Source organism: Cynara cardunculus (assembly GCF_001531365.2).
Source record: "Cynara cardunculus var. scolymus isolate 2C chromosome LG 9, CcrdV1, whole genome shotgun sequence".
NCBI classification, from domain to species: domain Eukaryota; kingdom Viridiplantae; phylum Streptophyta; class Magnoliopsida; order Asterales; family Asteraceae; genus Cynara; species Cynara cardunculus.
This window is the reverse complement of record NC_037536.1, coordinates 11,577,656-11,594,781: the sequence shown is the minus strand read 5'-3', so window position 1 is coordinate 11,594,781 and position 17,126 is coordinate 11,577,656. Positions and strand designations below refer to the sequence as shown.

At 35.0% G+C, this 17,126-nt stretch overlaps 1 protein-coding gene across 3 annotated transcripts; it reads left to right on the top strand.

Moving 5' to 3' along the window:
- Positions 1 to 4,607: 4,607 nt before the first annotated feature.
- LOC112518181 (dnaJ protein ERDJ2-like) lies at positions 4,608 to 16,864 on the top strand. 3 transcript variants are annotated; one of them, XM_025125790.1, is made up of 11 exons: positions 4,608 to 4,703; positions 9,213 to 9,446; positions 9,567 to 9,662; positions 10,020 to 10,140; positions 10,250 to 10,356; positions 10,475 to 10,692; positions 10,965 to 11,142; positions 11,235 to 11,354; positions 12,970 to 13,056; positions 15,345 to 15,455; positions 15,901 to 16,864. In XM_025125790.1, the coding sequence occupies exons 2-11, from the start codon at positions 9,261 to 9,263 to the stop codon at positions 16,681 to 16,683; spliced, it is 2,007 nt and encodes a 668-aa protein (XP_024981558.1). In that variant the 5' UTR covers positions 4,608 to 4,703; positions 9,213 to 9,260; the 3' UTR covers positions 16,684 to 16,864. The 3 variants fall into 3 exon arrangements, with proteins under 3 accessions (XP_024981558.1, XP_024981559.1, XP_024981560.1); XM_025125791.1 differs by having other exon boundaries at positions 4,616 to 4,644; XM_025125792.1 differs by lacking the exons at positions 4,608 to 4,703; positions 9,213 to 9,446 and having other exon boundaries at positions 9,655 to 9,742.
- Positions 16,865 to 17,126: the final 262 nt, after the last annotated feature.

Here is a 17,126-nt window from a genome sequence, read left to right as displayed (position 1 = left end):
AATAAATGTGGCATAAATGTGTAAGTGACATCTCTTGAGACTACAACAAATTTGGGTTTATAGGACACCTCCAATCTCTAGGTATCCCAATATACCGGTTTTTAGGACTTTTATAGGACCAAATATATGAAGTGTCCTATCTAAAGACGTGGTAATAAGTTTATATGACGCTTTTGAGCGTCTTAACAAGTTTTTAAGGACATTTTTRATACAAAGTGTCGCATTAGCAATTTTATATGACACTTTTGAGAAAGTGTCCTATAAACTCAATTTTTTATAGGATACTTGTTTTTATAAGACATTTTTTCAAATAGTGTCCTATAAAGTTGATAGCGGTATCGTAGCCATTGGCCTTCCAGGAGGTCAGGAGTTCAAACCTCCCATCACCATAGGCGAGGAGAGTGTGTGAGTTTATTTGTTGCATTTGCCGTATATAAATATTATTTACTTCAAAAAAAAAAAAACTTATTATGACATCAAAAAACGTCATATAAACTTAATACAACACCATTAGATATGACACTTTATTTATTTGGTCCTATAAACTAAGTGCTATAAAGAGGTCTGTTAGGACGCTTAGAATTTAGAAGTGTCCTATAAACCCGATTTTGTTGTAGTATGAGACAAAAATATATGTTTCGTGAAAGATGAAATTCTTAATAATCCCAACTTCTTAGACTTTGACTCATCTATTTGTGTATAAATAAATAAAATGGTTAAGGGGAATGAGAACGAGTTTATTCGTAGTTTACGTTTGCTTGAAACTATACACACCGACATTTGTGGCCATTTCTCCACCCGGGGTTATACATCTTTCATAAAATTTATCGACGACCGCATTACATGTAATTACTTGTACTTAATTGATGAAAATTCCACATTACGTGAAATATTTGAACTTCATGGTCACTACAGAAAATCAACCATGCATGAAATAAATGTTGTGAAATCATATAGGGATAATGAATAATATGGTCGACGCATTAATGGTTGTTAAAGCCTTGGAACGTTTCTTGAGTTTTATACATCACATAATATATTTGACCACTTCACTATGGTGGAAACATCAGAACGACAGTTACAATAAGATGCAATCACACCCCTATTCATATCGTGCATAGTAACTCCAAGAATTTTTGTTGGTTGAGGGGTTAAAGATTGTCGTACACATCCTAAATTGGGTTCCATCAAATTACGTAATATCTTTAAAGTTTTACTATGTCGATGACATAGTTATGGCTAGTTTTAAGTCAAGGATCTAAATGACGTGGGTGTGGTGTGGCGGCAAGGTCAAGTCCAAAGTCTTACGAGTTGCGGCGAGACAATAACGTTTTTCAAGGCATTCCCTAAGGCGAATATTATATATATATATATATATATATATATATATAGTTTTGAATAATAAGGCAGAAATTCATATAAAGTAATAAAACTAAAAATGAAAAAACCAAATATATAGAGGTTATAAAAATTGATATCAAGGGTGTAAAATCGGGATCAAATCTCTTGAATCTTGACTCTGTGTGTATGGGGATGATTTACTTATTTACGCTTTAAGTTGTTAAGTTTCCTTTTTATGCTTATTTAAGTCTTAGGTCTTGTATATAATTATCATTTATTCCCCCAAGTTATATATTAAAAAAACCCCACATCTAAAAAAATAACGTGTTATGGATAACACGTTGTAACGTGCCATAACGCGTTACAATGGAAGCTAAGTCTTAGAGTAAAGCCACATAGATTCACCAAGTACTTGACATCATAACGCGGCATAATGAGGCCATAACGAGTTATTTAAAACTATGGTTTTAACTATGAAATGTTTAAGACCAGACGTTTCTTACCAAGTACTTATAATTTGCAGGATCTTGGTGAAACCTTTTACATCCTTGACATTGAGATTCACCAAGATTCTAGCAGTAAGCCGTTAGCATTGTCTCATAAGGCTTTATGTAAGCCGAATTTTTAATACATACAACATTTGAATACGTGACCTTCTATTACGTCGTCCATGTGGTAAAAGGAAACAAATTTGGCTTTTATTAGTTTTCAGACTTAAACATAATTATTACGAATTCAAGTTGTCATAAATCAATTTCTAATGCCAGTTCATTTGTTTAGTCTTATATGATCATTTAAGAAACAAATAGTCAATACGTAATCGGGCAAATAGCACAAATACATAACCAACTTTGTTTTTGTTCATATTTTAAGAAATTACGAATCAAAACCTTCATTTTGGTATTATGATTCCAAAATTTCCGTTTTAGGAAAATAAAATAAAACCAAGTTATCGTTCATATTTTGGGAACATAAATATGGTCAGCGAATCCCTTAAGTGAGAAATTTTGAATCATGGTTCCCAATTTGAAAGTTTTGATTTATTGTTTTCCAAAATCTGAATTAGAATTAATTATCAAAGACAGAATAAAGTTTTTACTTGTCTTTATTTTATTTATTATTATTTTTTAAAATAATTATCAAATCTCAACAATTAACAACTTTAAAAAGTGATTATTACAACTTTAAAGAATATAAACATTGTGTTTTATACTATATTTTGATATAGTTGATTATCAAATTTTAATGATATAAAATCACATAAATACTTTTAAAATATAAGTTGAAACACTAGCATTTTAATAAATTAGAAGGGTACTCGTGCAATGCAGTGAAATACATATTGATTGTAATGTTTCATTTATATTCTGTCTCCGTCAATGTTGTTATACGATTTTATGTGGTACCGAAAAAATGATAATGTTTTTATTTTTTTGAATAAAATATAAATTTGAAGGTATTATAAAATTTTGAAAAAAATATATCGATTTTTATATCAAATTAAATATTTAAAAGTTCTTGTTTTTTTGTGTAATTTCTTTAATTCTATTTTTTTATTATAATTTAATTTAGATTTAATAATGAAGTCGTTTATTTTTAGTTTAATAATATAATTCTTTTATAAAGATAATATTTAGTATTTTGAATTTAATTATTATCCTAAATATATTTTAGATTTCTTATATTTAAAATGAGATACTTATCCAGAATTTGATTATGTTTATCTGTAGTTAGTTACTCAAATTCAAATATGAAACTTTAATAAGTTGTACATACAGACAATTTACTTGTAATATTAAATTTTAAGTAATATGCATCAATAAACAATACTTAATGCATAAAAAATGATTTTTAATAATTTTTATAATATAGTATAGATTATGGTAGCTTAACTTGTAACACTTTGGGGCTGTTTGGCAGTTGCTGAATAGTTTAGTACAGCATGATTAAGTGGTCAGGATGATTAAGAGACTCTGTATGATTTAGTGCCAGATAGAAAAAGGTTGTTTGGAAACTGTTCTGAATCAACAGTCTRAATGACATAAAATTACCATTTTACCCCCAGTCTTGTGTTTAATGAAAATTAATGTTTGACAACAGTTTTGAAGGAAATTTCTAAATGAAAAATAGAAAATAATTAATGGTCCAAGCCATTACATAATATTATATCAATCCATAAAGCTAGGATATATCATCTCATATACATAAAGCTAGGATATAATTCCACAACTGTGACCGGCTCAAATCTCCAAGAGTCATTGGAAGGCTCGTCTTGTTGACTTGAGGCGTATAACACTAATGAAAACGTATATAAACTAGTCCAAACATCACTTTTCATTAAGACACTGGTTCAAATTCCGCCAACCTGATATGTTGATCCCATTTCACCAGCCGATCATGTGTTAACACGGATTTCGTCAAATGTCTCTGCAAAATTTCCCTCAAACTGATGACTTTTCACGATACATGATCTATTTGACTTTTCTGCTGATTTGACCCACCAACTAAAAAAAAAATGGATTATATAACATAATTTATAGCTATTTTTAAAAACTTTTTAACTGTTTTCCTCAAATTTATTGGCATAAATAATTAGTTTGGTATAAAACTTTTTGAAAAAACATTTAGCATTTTAAATTTTCATTCAATAAAACTGGAAGGGTACTCGCACAATGCAGCGAGATACATCTTGATTTTAATATTTCGTCTTTTTGTCTCAGTTGATGTTATAATACAGTTTTATATGGTTTTGACAAAACTAATGTTTTTATTTTTAAATAAAATCTAATTTCGAAGATATATTATACAAAATTGAAAGAAAATATTGATATTAGTACCAAAATAACTATTTAAAATTTATGATTTTCATTTTTTTATTTTTGGTTTAATAATATAATTTTTTAAGATAATAATTAATTATTCTGTTAGAACTTAATGATTATCTTAATTATATTTTGAATTTTTTATATTTTAAATGATGTTTATCATGTATTTGATTATGTTTATCTGTAGTTAGTTATACGAATTAAAACATGGAGCTTTAATAAGATATACTCACACATATTTTATTTATAATCTTAAATTTTAAGTATATACATCAATAAACAATATTTTATACATAAAAATAATTTTTAAGAGTTTTGTCAAATGATTTATAACATGGTATAGATTTATTACTCCAAAAAGGAAAAAAAGAAATATAAAAGAATGGCGTACCAATGAGTCATAAACAAGGAAGTACGTTTGTTAACGTAAGATCTAAACAACTAGGGCTCCTTTTCGTTGGAACGAAGTCCTCACCAGGTCAGGTTCCGGCTCTTCCCTTCTCCGTTCGACTTCTGATCTAGCAATCATCTACAAGGGTAAATCAATCACTCAACACTTCAGATTCATCTAATGTTTATGCTGTTTACATTTGTAGATTTTGTGTTGATCAATTTTACCAAACTTATCTAGTTCATTCATCTTCCATCTCGTTGTATGATTGGTTAGCTCTGTGTGTATTTGTGTTTGTACGAATGTTTATAATCGAGCTCTTAGTTTTGGTTACAGTTGAATTGTGCTCCATTGTTTTTGCAGAAGTAATTTGGTATTTTTCTTGACATGTTTGTCAAATTCAGTATTCACGTATTAGTTTTGATTGGCAACTGACTAATGTTAAGTGTTAACTTCAATATCGATGTGTATTTGAGTTGTCAAGAAAAAAAAAATGATTACTAGATCAGAACTGTCAGCATGCATAGAGGGTGGTTATTGCTGATGATTTGCTAATAAGTTGACCTCTGAAGTTTAAGTATCTCGAATCTTATTGAATAATGCTATCCCAAAAAAAGTTGTTGATCCTCTCAGACATACAGAGAAGGCTGCAAAAGTTTGGTTGAGGGAGACAGGTAATTGAGGTAATATGTTTGATGATGAATGCTATTCTTTGATACGTGTCTGCAAGCAATATTCGTTCACAAGGAGTTTTTGGTGGTTATGAATATAGGTCTGAGTGAGGGGAAAAAGATTCTTCCTTTGATTTTATAACAAGAAAGAAAAACCTCAATAAAGGACATGCTTAATGACCCTAAACAGAATTTTAGGATTATTCCGCTAGTCTTTACCAACCTTATTCTTCTTTTATTTGCTTGTAATGGAAAATGGTTCAAGTTTAGAAACTTAGTAAGATAATAGAAAGATAGATTGATTAGCGTGTTACCATAAATTATGGTTTTCGTAATCGATGTTGTAGCACTTAAAACTAGGCCATGCTTGGTACAGGAATTCAAACAACTAATAATGTAACTTCAAATAAGCAATGCATAGTAATCAGGTGGATTAAGAAGGGTGCAGAGGTTGAGGATGACATTACACACTGTATACAGGCAGGGTGGTTAAAGTGGACAGCTGTTAGCTTGTTATGTGACAAGAAGGTCCAGTTAAAACTGAAGGGAAAATTCACGGGGTGGTTATTGGACCAACTATGTTGTATGGGCCTTAGTGGCGGGTGACAGAAAAGGCATGAGATAATGTTAGAAGTTGCAGAAATGAGGATGCTCACATGGACTTGTGGCCAGACCATGTTGGACAGGATACCGAATGAGGTCTATCGGGCAGAACCAGGAGTTGCACCTATGATTGGGTAAATTGAGAGATAAAGGATTGTGATGGTTTGGGCATGTTCACAAGCAACAAGAAACGACTCTGGTGAGGAGGGTGGAGAGCGTAAAGGTCAGCGGGGTGAGGAGGGGCAGATCGGTGATGACATGGGATGAGCAGCTAAGACAGGACATGATGACCTTACTGATGTAGGACAGATCCAAGATATAATGGATTCTGTCATTGATCAATGGGAAAAACGGAAATGAGGTCGAAAGAAACCCAATTTGTCGTCACAATCTGTATCAAAAACTGGAAAACAGGCCCAGTCGCGTAACCCTCTGCAATTCAAAGAACAGTCTTCATGTGTCTAAAGTCACACGGCCAGCCGCCCACACTCAACAACCTGGCGAATTCTTTTCACTGTTTCCTTATTTTGATTATTCAATTCCTAATTATCTTTATTCTTTTGTTTCCTTATCTTTTAACCGTTTAAATCTTTTCCTAGTTGGTTTAGGATTATTATTTACGTTTTTTATTGCATTAGGATTCCTTTATTCTCTAGATAAACCCTTAAGGTGCTATGTTATATTTCAGTTTATAATCGATTAATAAAATTCTATTTAGAGCATCTCTAATTCTATAAGCGTTTTCTCTTATTTTCTGAGTTTTACGCTTGTAAGCTCATTATCCAGTTAGTGTTTCAACACTTTGTCAACCCATGCACATTTCCTACTGCATCACTTAGACCTTCCGGACCACATCACTTTCGGTAGGAGTTCTTGGTGAAGCAGGACTATGGTAGCAGATTATCTGTAGACTAGTAGCTACTGTGGTTGGAGAAGGGGGGGTTGGAGGGGTGGAGGATTGGTTGGGGAAGATTATAGAGCCGATATATAGGGCATTCAGTGACATAGGATATATAGAGGCTGTACTTCTTGTTAAGCTGTTTAGTTAATTTTTCTTTCTGCACTGTTGTTATTGCTTGTACTGTCCTCCGTCTCCTTGATGCCTGTTCACACACTCTGGTTCAATAATTCCTTTCCACCATATCAAGCTTCTCAATTACTTTTCAAAAACTTCAAATTTTTGAAGTTCCCTTTTTGACAGAGTTTCTGCCTCCTCAAGAATTTCGAATGCTTTCACGCCAGTTCGGGGTCTTCACGGAAACAACCTCTACTCTTTGGAGTAGAGGAAAGCCTGTGTATACTGTGTATGCTTGGTTCGTTTTTTGGTAATCAAGTGGATTAAGAAGCTTTTATTAAACATGAAGTGTATGACTGTATGTCACTTATATTTGATGCAAAAATACTCAACAATTACAAGTTAATTAAAAGGAATTGCAAGCTTACTGTTGCTAGTTTCATTAAGCAATTTTGGATGCTTAGTAAAGCATAACAAACTCAATGTTCTCATTGGTTTAAGGTTCCATTATGCTATTTTCTTCTTTTTTCCATGCATCATTTGTATCGGTCTTTATATCTCCTCATATGAAGTAAAGTACTATCCATAATTGCATCTTTATTTCTTCTTACACCATATAAACTGAATCTGTACAATGAAATTCTTAAATGGCCCCTGTATCCAAGAAAAATTCTTAAATGACTAAGATGAATAGGACAGCATGCATCATCACAGTACCATAGGTGAAATATCAGTCTGATGTGGGTGGATGCTGTCAAATTGCTCTGTTTTCAATTTTGCGTTACGGTCCACGTCACCATATCCGTACTGTGGCCTACACTCAGATCTGCCTTAGTATATGAGGAGAATTCTGTTTGCATTGCCTCATCTACTTTGTAATACCATATCCATATGCAATTTCCATGCTTTGGTTTCATATCCTGATAGCAAGACAACATTACACAATCTGCATCAAGGATTATCAATAATGAAATTTTTTGTATGCCTTAGATAACTTCTCAAATCTTTGTATGATCTTAGAATCCATAGATTAGTATAATAGCAGCTTTAGAAATTTATCTGTCTTTTACGTGATATCAGGAGTACCACATTGAACTTAGCATGCCATCTTTGTGCGATTAGGGAATAGAAGGTGCAATATCACATTGCACATGTCCTTCCCCCCCTAATACAATAATGGATTTTGTACAATTGATGGTTATTCGTGGTGTCTTTATGTATTGTGATAGTAATAGAAACAGAAAAATTGAGAAGACAAGCTGAATGATTAAAAGAGGAAAAATGAGCTGAAGCTCTACAATGAACAAGGAAAATTATCCAGAGTCTGGGACTCCTCTCCAGAGAGTTCTCTCCTAACAAAATAGACAACAAATAACAGAATGATTCCCCTTTGTCCCCTCCACTACTTTTAACTTTCTCCCTAACGACCCTTCTCCTTCTTCTCTCTCCTCGTGTACACTTTCCATATTATGGGCTTTTTACCCAACTGAGAAATTATGGGCTCATGGGCTTTAGCATCTGGATTCCCAACAGATAGTGTGTTGGATAGTGAGTTTCAAGGGACACTGCTGTCCAATGCAAAAGTCTTAGAATACTTGGCTCTCTTCTGGTGGGTTTGTCTATTTACTTAAAACAGGCTGTGAACTAGGTCATATTTGGAAATTCTATGCTATGCTCTTTGTTTTCATTAAGAAATATGTACTTACAAGTTACATGTTATTGTCAGTTAGATATGTTGGCATGCCATGGTATAGGGGGGGATCTTAGCTAGCCAGGTTTATGCTTTACCAACTAATGTGTAGTCGAACTCAAAGAATGTGTTCCATTAGCTACTTATACAATTTGCAGTTTCTTTCTCACTATTCCCAACAACTGTGCAAATATACATGGAAGTCATTGTAGGATTGACCTTGTACTACGCCATCTTGATTTTTTTTTGATAAATGGTTACACCTCACATATGAAACAATAGAGATGCGCCCTATCTTGACAGTCTCATGTTATGTTACATTTGAACTTTATTTACTGACTGGGTTGTGGTTGAAACAAGAGCATGCAGTTGTTGCCATGTGATCCCTTTCTGCAAAGCAACATCCTGTATCATGTTTCCTGCCTTAATAAGTATAACAATCCATTATCATCTATCACCTATTAATTACCGGACTTGACGTTGGATGTGTTTGCTTATATCATAAGCATCCTTATGTTCTTATGTTGATTATGTTTTCATAATTATCGCCAAATATTTATTTTAATCGTTGAATGAGTTGTTGCAGCGTCATGCATATGATATAAAGCTTCTCTATTTTCTTACCTTATGTTACATGATTTACTTTTGCTGATCCTAACTATGATCTCCACTGCAGGGTCATAACCTAGCAGAGCCTACTATCTCTGAGAAGAATATATTCAACATGGCTGCATCAGAAGATAGCAATACACTTTTCCCAATCTTTATTTTCTCAATATTGGCTCTGCCTTTAGTACCTTACACAATCTTCCAGTTATATCATTTAGCTACTAAGAAGGCCACAATCACCAAGTGCCAGTGTTCAGTATGCATGCAGTCTGGGAAGTACCGCAAGTCCATATTTAGGCGTGTCAGTTTCCTATCCGACCTATAATTCTATAGACATGCATCCAAGTTGTAGTGATCCATTAATTTTTACGTCTGTATCATATATCCATTTCTGAATTCTTTTTTGGTTTTTATGCAACAGATATCAAACTTTTCAACGTATAGTAACTTGACTCTTCTTATGCTTTGGGTGATCATGGTGCTGTTGGCATATCACATAAAAAGTAGCAGCCATGAGGTAATCTGAAAACTATGCATGGTGATATTGAGGTTTGGGTCTCGGTGGTGAAGCAGCAACAGCTCAGTTTTATACTGATGGTACTGTTATGTCATCGTATATATGCCCGTCTATAAACATTTTGAAAGTACATATGGATGAACATTGTTGTAGTTTGTACAATTTGTTAATAGAAATCTCCTCACAGGCATTTCTTTTTGTTTTGTGTGTCAATATGTTTGCATAGCATAGGTTCCAAAAATTCCACTATAGTATGGATATCTTTGAGGTGCTGAATGAAAAGGATTTCCATTTGGAACAAGAGCCGTACTTTGTGCTACTCATTATGTTTATCCCTCTTCTTTTCTTATTTGGCAGGTAGAAGTGTTTGAGCCATTCAGTATTCTCGGATTAGAACATGGAGCTACAGATTCAGAAATCAAGAAGGCATATAGGAGACTTTCCATCCAGTACCATCCTGATAAAAATCCAGATCCAGGTGGACTTCTGTTTTGACCCTCTATTTGGATTCTATCCCTTTTGCACACATGTGCTTGATGCTATTGTACATGATGTCTATTGGCGATAACTTTGTATTTGCTTCCCAGAGGCCCACAATTATTTTGTGGAATATATATCAAAGGCGTATCAGGCTCTAACAGATCCAACATCACGTGAGAACTTTGAAAAATATGGCCATCCTGATGGCAGGCAGGTATTATATATTCCACCATTAGCTTGGTGATTTATCTCCTTATCAACTTGGTTTTAATTCAATTAACTCTTTGCACTAGGATATACAACACGCATTGATTTGAATATGATTATTTCAGGGGCTTCAAATGGGTATTGCCCTCCCTCAGTTTCTATTGAACATTGATGGGACGTCGGGTGCAGTAAATTTACTCGGGATTGTTGGAATTTGCATTATTTTGCCCCTGGTGATGGCTGTTATGTACTTATCAAGATCAGCTAAATATACTGGAAACTATGTGTTGAAGCATACATTATCTGCATATTTCTATCTTATGAAGCCCTCTTTGGCTCCAAGGTACGAATTACCTCCGACTTTTGGACTATCTAACTAAACTATACTCGACTTAGTTGGATGGTTTATCTGTGAATGTTGTCCTGCTTTGATTCTCAAGCTAAACTACATTTATATCACTGTTTTTATATTTCCGTTTTATTCCTTCTATGTGGTATATCATCTTCTACCCTGCCAACACTGAATGAGAATTTGTATGTACATATAATTTCATGCATGTTATTGGATACCTGAGCATCAACTAAAACAACATATTTGACGTTTCAAAATCACAGTAAGGTCATGGATGTTTTCATAAAAGCAGCTGAATACATGGAAATTCCCGTTCGTCGGAGTGATGGAGAACCCCTTCAGAGACTGTTTGTTTTGGTTAGAAGTGAGCTGAATCTGGACCTTAAGAACATTAAGCAAGAACAAACTAAGTTTTGGAAGCAGCATCCGGCCCTAGTGAAGGTTATATTTATTTATGTCTATGGTTAGTTCTCTGTTGGTGTTAATCTTTTTGATACTTGCCTTTGACGCTGCTTACACGATTTTAACTGCAGACTGAATTGTTAGTTCAAGCCCAACTAACTCGTGAGTCAGCGTGCCTATCTCCATCCTTGCAGCGTGATTTCAGACGTATACTTGAGGTTGCTCCTCGCCTTCTTGAAGAGTTAATGAAGGTTTGTGTACTTTGTCTTTACTTATCAAGGGAAAAGGTTATTTGAAGTCTTTCTTCTGTTTCATTCTCTTATATGATGTGATAATACTACCGTCTGGTAGCCAATGTAGCTCATCTTTTAGAACTTCTTCTCCTGTTTAACCTCATTTCTTCTGGTTAATATACTTTTATCTCCTCCATTCCTTCTATGGCTATGTAGAATCTTAGTAACGAGCAATTTCTTGTTATCTTAAAACATGTATAAAAAGTTAATAAAAATTATAGTTTGGTATCTCTTTGGTTCTTTCTTTACAGGTAATATCTAATTGTCACCTAAGTGTCTATATATTTTGCGATTAACTACTGAATAAAGCATTTTTTTTGCCCCTTCTCTTATACTGTATGTGTGTATTTATGTGTGCACACACACACACACACATATATGTATTGCATGTGGGATTGAGCAATCACTCACAAGCAATTGTGTTTTTGGTAGCTGAGTGAGAACACACAAGATGTAGAAAGTTGAACCTCTTGTGCATGGTGGATAACCAACCTGTGTAGCAACTGGCAAGCAATTGTCTTCTTGATAGTGGAGTGAGGACACCGGGGATGTAACAAGTTTTAACTGTTGTGCAGGGTTAAGAAGTCTCTGTTCTCGCTATGGGAACATTATTGTTAGTAAGAGATCTCTCAATTGCATATCCATATAGAAACATATATAGGACCATGCAAATATCTGTGAGGGCAAATCCTTTCCCTGGTGTGACTTTGCAATTTATGTCGACTTATCATAGTTTATATACTTACTTTTTAACATTCCAGCCTTTTCCAATTTCTGCAACTGTATCACTGATTCATGAAACAAAATGGCCTGTTTATGATTTTCACTTATGTCTTAGCATTTGCAATTTGTTGAGGTATTATGTCGGACCAAGAAGGTGGACTATATTTTTTAGGACATATCTGTTGAGTACTTTAGTGGTTGATGCAACTTGACTAGTTTTAGGATCATGCTAGTGAGGGTTATGGATACAAAACAGCCACTGTTATGCGAAAATAAGTATTTCACATTCTTAGCACAGAGTGACATCCGAGCCTTTGCTTATCTAGTATTCCTATGAAGTGTTACCAAGATAATATGATAGTAAAGCTGCAAGGAAAAAAGATTTGATGCAGTATCTAGCATACCTGTTGACGTTGTTCTGCCGTTGAGTGGACTAGTTACATAGTTCTCTTCTGTTGCATAGATAGCATTAATGCCTTAATGGTAACTCGAAGCTTTGTCCAGCCGTTCTATATTATGGACGTGGATAGATATTAGGTTGCCGATTTTTGGCTGATAGGGAAGCTTGATTTTATGAACCTCTATGCTCAAGGCATTTTTTCTTGTATTATAGTTCTTAGAACTTGTGAATGAAATGATATTCAGATAATTTGAACTCAAAGATCCACATTTTTGTTGGCAGTCTTGTATGGGTGTTTTTTTTCTGGTTTGGATTGGTGCAAGGGAGCTCAGTCTGATGTATCCCTTGTGCATTGACATGTTTACTTAAATCTTGTGTACGTATATATGCATAATTTCTCTCCATTAACTCTCCTGGCAGTTGTGATAGTTTTTTTCTTTCTTGTTGTAGATGGCAGTGCTTCAGCGTCCCCCGCATGGGCATGGGTGGCTGAGACCTGCAATCGGGGTGGTTGAGCTCTCACAGAGTATAATACAGGTGGTGTTTGCTTCTATTTTAGTTATTTTAGTTCAGGATAAGAAAAACAAAATTATATTTATCAACTTTTCTGTTTCATTGGGATATTGTAACACCAGTAGTGCATTGCAGCATTCTGTTACTGCCTTGCCCATAATATCAAGCCTGATGGGTTCTTACAGAATGAGATTTTATGTAAACAAAATAGCTGCGTATATTAGTTCAATCCGCAAAAGATTATGTGAAAGGTATAATTACAAAACACTTTGTACATAGCTATTGAATCCTAGGTGAGAGTACCTAAAGCATAGGTCTTAGGTGGGCAACGACCAAGTTAGAGGGGCAATCTGAAACACATATTCCACAATATGAAATGAAAATTCAAACAGAAATGTCAGTCAACTAAAATCACCTCACGTATTGAACAACACTAAGGGGCCGTTTACCAAACACTTACCTGGTAAGTGCTTACCGGTAAAATTTAACACTATTATTTACGTACCGATAAGATTTTAGTCCACCAAAACAACATCCTATGCAACAATTTACCCGATAAACGCTTACTGTGGTAAGAGTCATTGCCCTCACTTACCGAGTAAGATTCATGGTCCTTGTCTCGCTCTTACCGGGTAAGATTTTTGGTCCTTACCATATTCATCCGGTGAGGTAATATGACTTGGTAAGCACTTACCCGGGTAAGTGTTTGGTAAATGGCCCCTAAGTTATGAATATCAAATTCCCATAATTAAGTTCACATTCATATAAAAGACAGAGAAGGCACAAGTGAACAAGAGAAGAGAAGCAATAACCTAATTCATAGACACAACTTGTCCACTCTAAGAATCCCGCAACCATGGCCCGCTTGTTAAGAGGCCTAGGGCCACGGACCAAATGATCTTTAATGCTATGCTTATGTAGCATGGGCAAGTGACGATAGGCTGATATTTATTGCACTTAACTGAGAAAGGTCGGGATCTACTATTAACTTCATGAGTTTCAACATGACGTCATGACATAGACACAAGCTTGATAAATTTCCTAATGCTAGTATTGGTACAGTTAAATTGAAAGTTGCAGGTTGAATAAACATCATACATTGTAGAATGTGAAGTTCTTTCCATGTGTATGATTGGTGCAATTAGAATAAAATGGCAATGATATGATAGGGGTGATGTTGAAGTTCACTGGTGATAGGAGAGAGCTTGTGCCTATGATGATTTCAGTAGCACAGATGGAAGATTAAACAGTTTAAGCAAACATCATTGTTACGTACCTTGACTTTTGGTCTTTCATTCCTACATATCTGTAAATATAGACTACTAAGTAGGGTTGTAGGTAATTTTTCTAGTCATTTTGTGAGGCTGATGTTGAGAGTACTGTGGCTGGGTTCAGGCGATTCCTACGAACTTCATATTTCTTGTCCATAGTCTCTGAAGTAATTCTAAAATTCTATTTTGGTGTGTTTTTCGTTGGCTTTCCCATAAACTATGCATGTCTTGTTTTTTTCTTCTATTTTTGCTGTTACCAATTATAGTTCCCATGGACATGCATGGTTTGTTTTGTTAGGATTTAGCTAGGTTGATCCTGTGTTTATATTTGGATGATTTCTAAAGTTTCTTCATTTACCTCTGGAATAAAGTGCCTGATGGTTTTTCTATCTGTATGTGATAAGTTCTACAAATTTTGGATATGGAGTGATTCTGATTAATGACGATATTTTGTATATCAAGTTAGGTACTTCAGTGCATGTGTTTTTATATATACATCTTATTTATTTAGTATTTGCTGTGCCCTAGCCATGTTGGAATTTGATACCGTTCGTATCGTCTCACTGCTAAAGGAAAGATCTCACGAGTATATGGTTGAAACTATAACAATATAACAACTTGAACAACACATCTCAGATCCCTTTTGCACTGCAAGAAGTTTAAAAATAGTTGCTTTGAGGTTTTATGGGCGTTATGTGTAAATCCTGTTTGATTATTTGAGATTGCTTTTTCTTGGTAACACATTGGATGTATTCACTGATCTATTACCATTTTAGTTGTTTGTGAATTATAGTAATACATCACTGAACCCATAATTATGGACTTTCCGTGAGAACTCCATTTACATACTGCTATAAGAAACTTTAGGAACTACAAAGAGTTCTATCTTAACATTCATTTTGGTATTATATTTGCTTTAGTAACTCATTACAGATGCTAAGCTGGTCATAATTACAAATGATTTGGTAGTGAAAAGTAAGATTTTTTTTTAAAATTTTTTCTATCTTTAAGCGCTGCTAATTTTCACAATGTTACATTTAGGCAGTTCCACTCAGTGCACGAAAAGCAGCTGGAGGTTCCACTGAAGGAATTGCCCCTTTTCTGCAACTGCCACATTTCAGTGAGGCTGTTCTTAAGAAGCTTGCCAGGAAGGTAAGCCACCCCCTCACCCCTCCCTTCCCGTGTTACCTTCGGTTATTTTTGCATTTTGGTTAAAATCTTGTTATATCCTTCTGGGGATGAATGCATGCTACAAGCCGACGTAAATTTGTTAGGGTCGTTAAGATAAAAGTTAACACCTACTTTATAGTCCCTCTATTGCAAATAAGATATGCACTAGTCAATTACATTTCATCACCGGCATACTAGTAGTTATTATGTATGTTATCAGACTATTGTACAAAATGTTCAGATTCCATATCAAAATTCAACTTGAAAAATGACCAGGTAAGTCAAAGCCGTCTGGGTCCAAGGCAAACTGGGTCATCACTTTGTTTTTAGAATCCATTCCATGTGATGATTGTGTTAAGAAAGTAAAGCAATTTATTATATCAATCTTTTGGTTCCATGTTGCTTAGTGTCCTTTCTCTGCTTGCAGAAAGTTCGTACTTTTGAAGATTTTCGGGACTTGAACCAACAAGAGCGTGCGGACTTACTGACAAAAGTTGCCGGATTCTCTCCATCCGAGTCCCAAGACGTAGAAATGGTTCTCGAGATGATGCCTTCTATCACCTTCGACATCAAATGCGAGACCGAAGGTGAAGAAGCAATACAAGAAGGCGACATAGTCACAATGCGTGGTTGGGTCACACTTAACCGTAAGAATCATAGGGTTCGAGCCCTCCCACATTGCCCTCAATACCCTTTCCACAAAGAGGAAAACTTTTGGTTACTACTTGCGGACCCCAACTCCAACAACGTATGGATATCACAAAAAGTCAGCTTCATGGATGAATCCGCCGCCCTGATTGCCGCCCCAAAGGTGATTCGTGAATCAAAGGAATGGGCGGGGGCCAGCCCAAAGGAACTGACTTCTGCCGTTAAAGAAGCCGTCGAGAAAGTGAGAAATGGATCAAGGTTGGTTATAGGCCGGTTTTTGGCTCCTGAAGAGGGGACTTATAATCTAACTTTGTACTGCTTGAGTGACTCGTGGCTCAGGTGCGATACAAAGATGAGTTTGAAGTTAAAGGTTTTGAAAAGGACGAGAGCTGGGACGAGGGGTGGGGTTCAGATGGAGGAGGGTGCGGGTGTCGAGGATGGGGTTGAAGACGAAGAAGTGGAGGAAGATGAATACGATGATGATGAGAGCGAATACAGCGATGACGAAGATGATGTGGTGGCAGAGGGGTCCGCGGATGAATCGGACAACAAAGAGGATTAGAGGTTCGGTTTCCTTCTATATAGATACTTCTATTTCTTACTAATTTGATTTCAACTATTTTGGTTATAAGTTAGAATTTGTGGTTCTACTCCCCTCTCCTCTATGATATGGCTGAAATTTCAAATTTGATGGATAGTTGTTGAAAACATCTGGTAATAAAATGTGACCAAACTAGACTCCACTACCAAATTCTCAAGTTTATCAAAGAGAAATATCAAACAGTTTCAGCTTTTTAATTACTTTCTGAAAATCAAAAAAGTGGATTGTTTTTCTCACTAACCTTAAATCAGGCTTTTATTAAGGGGCCGTTTACTTAACACTTATCCGGTAAGTGCTTATCGTGTAATTTTCCTCGCCTGAAATACATGGCAAGGGTCGAAAATCTTACCCGGTAAGAGCAATGATAAGGATAGAGAGTCTTACCCGATAAGCGATGGTAATGA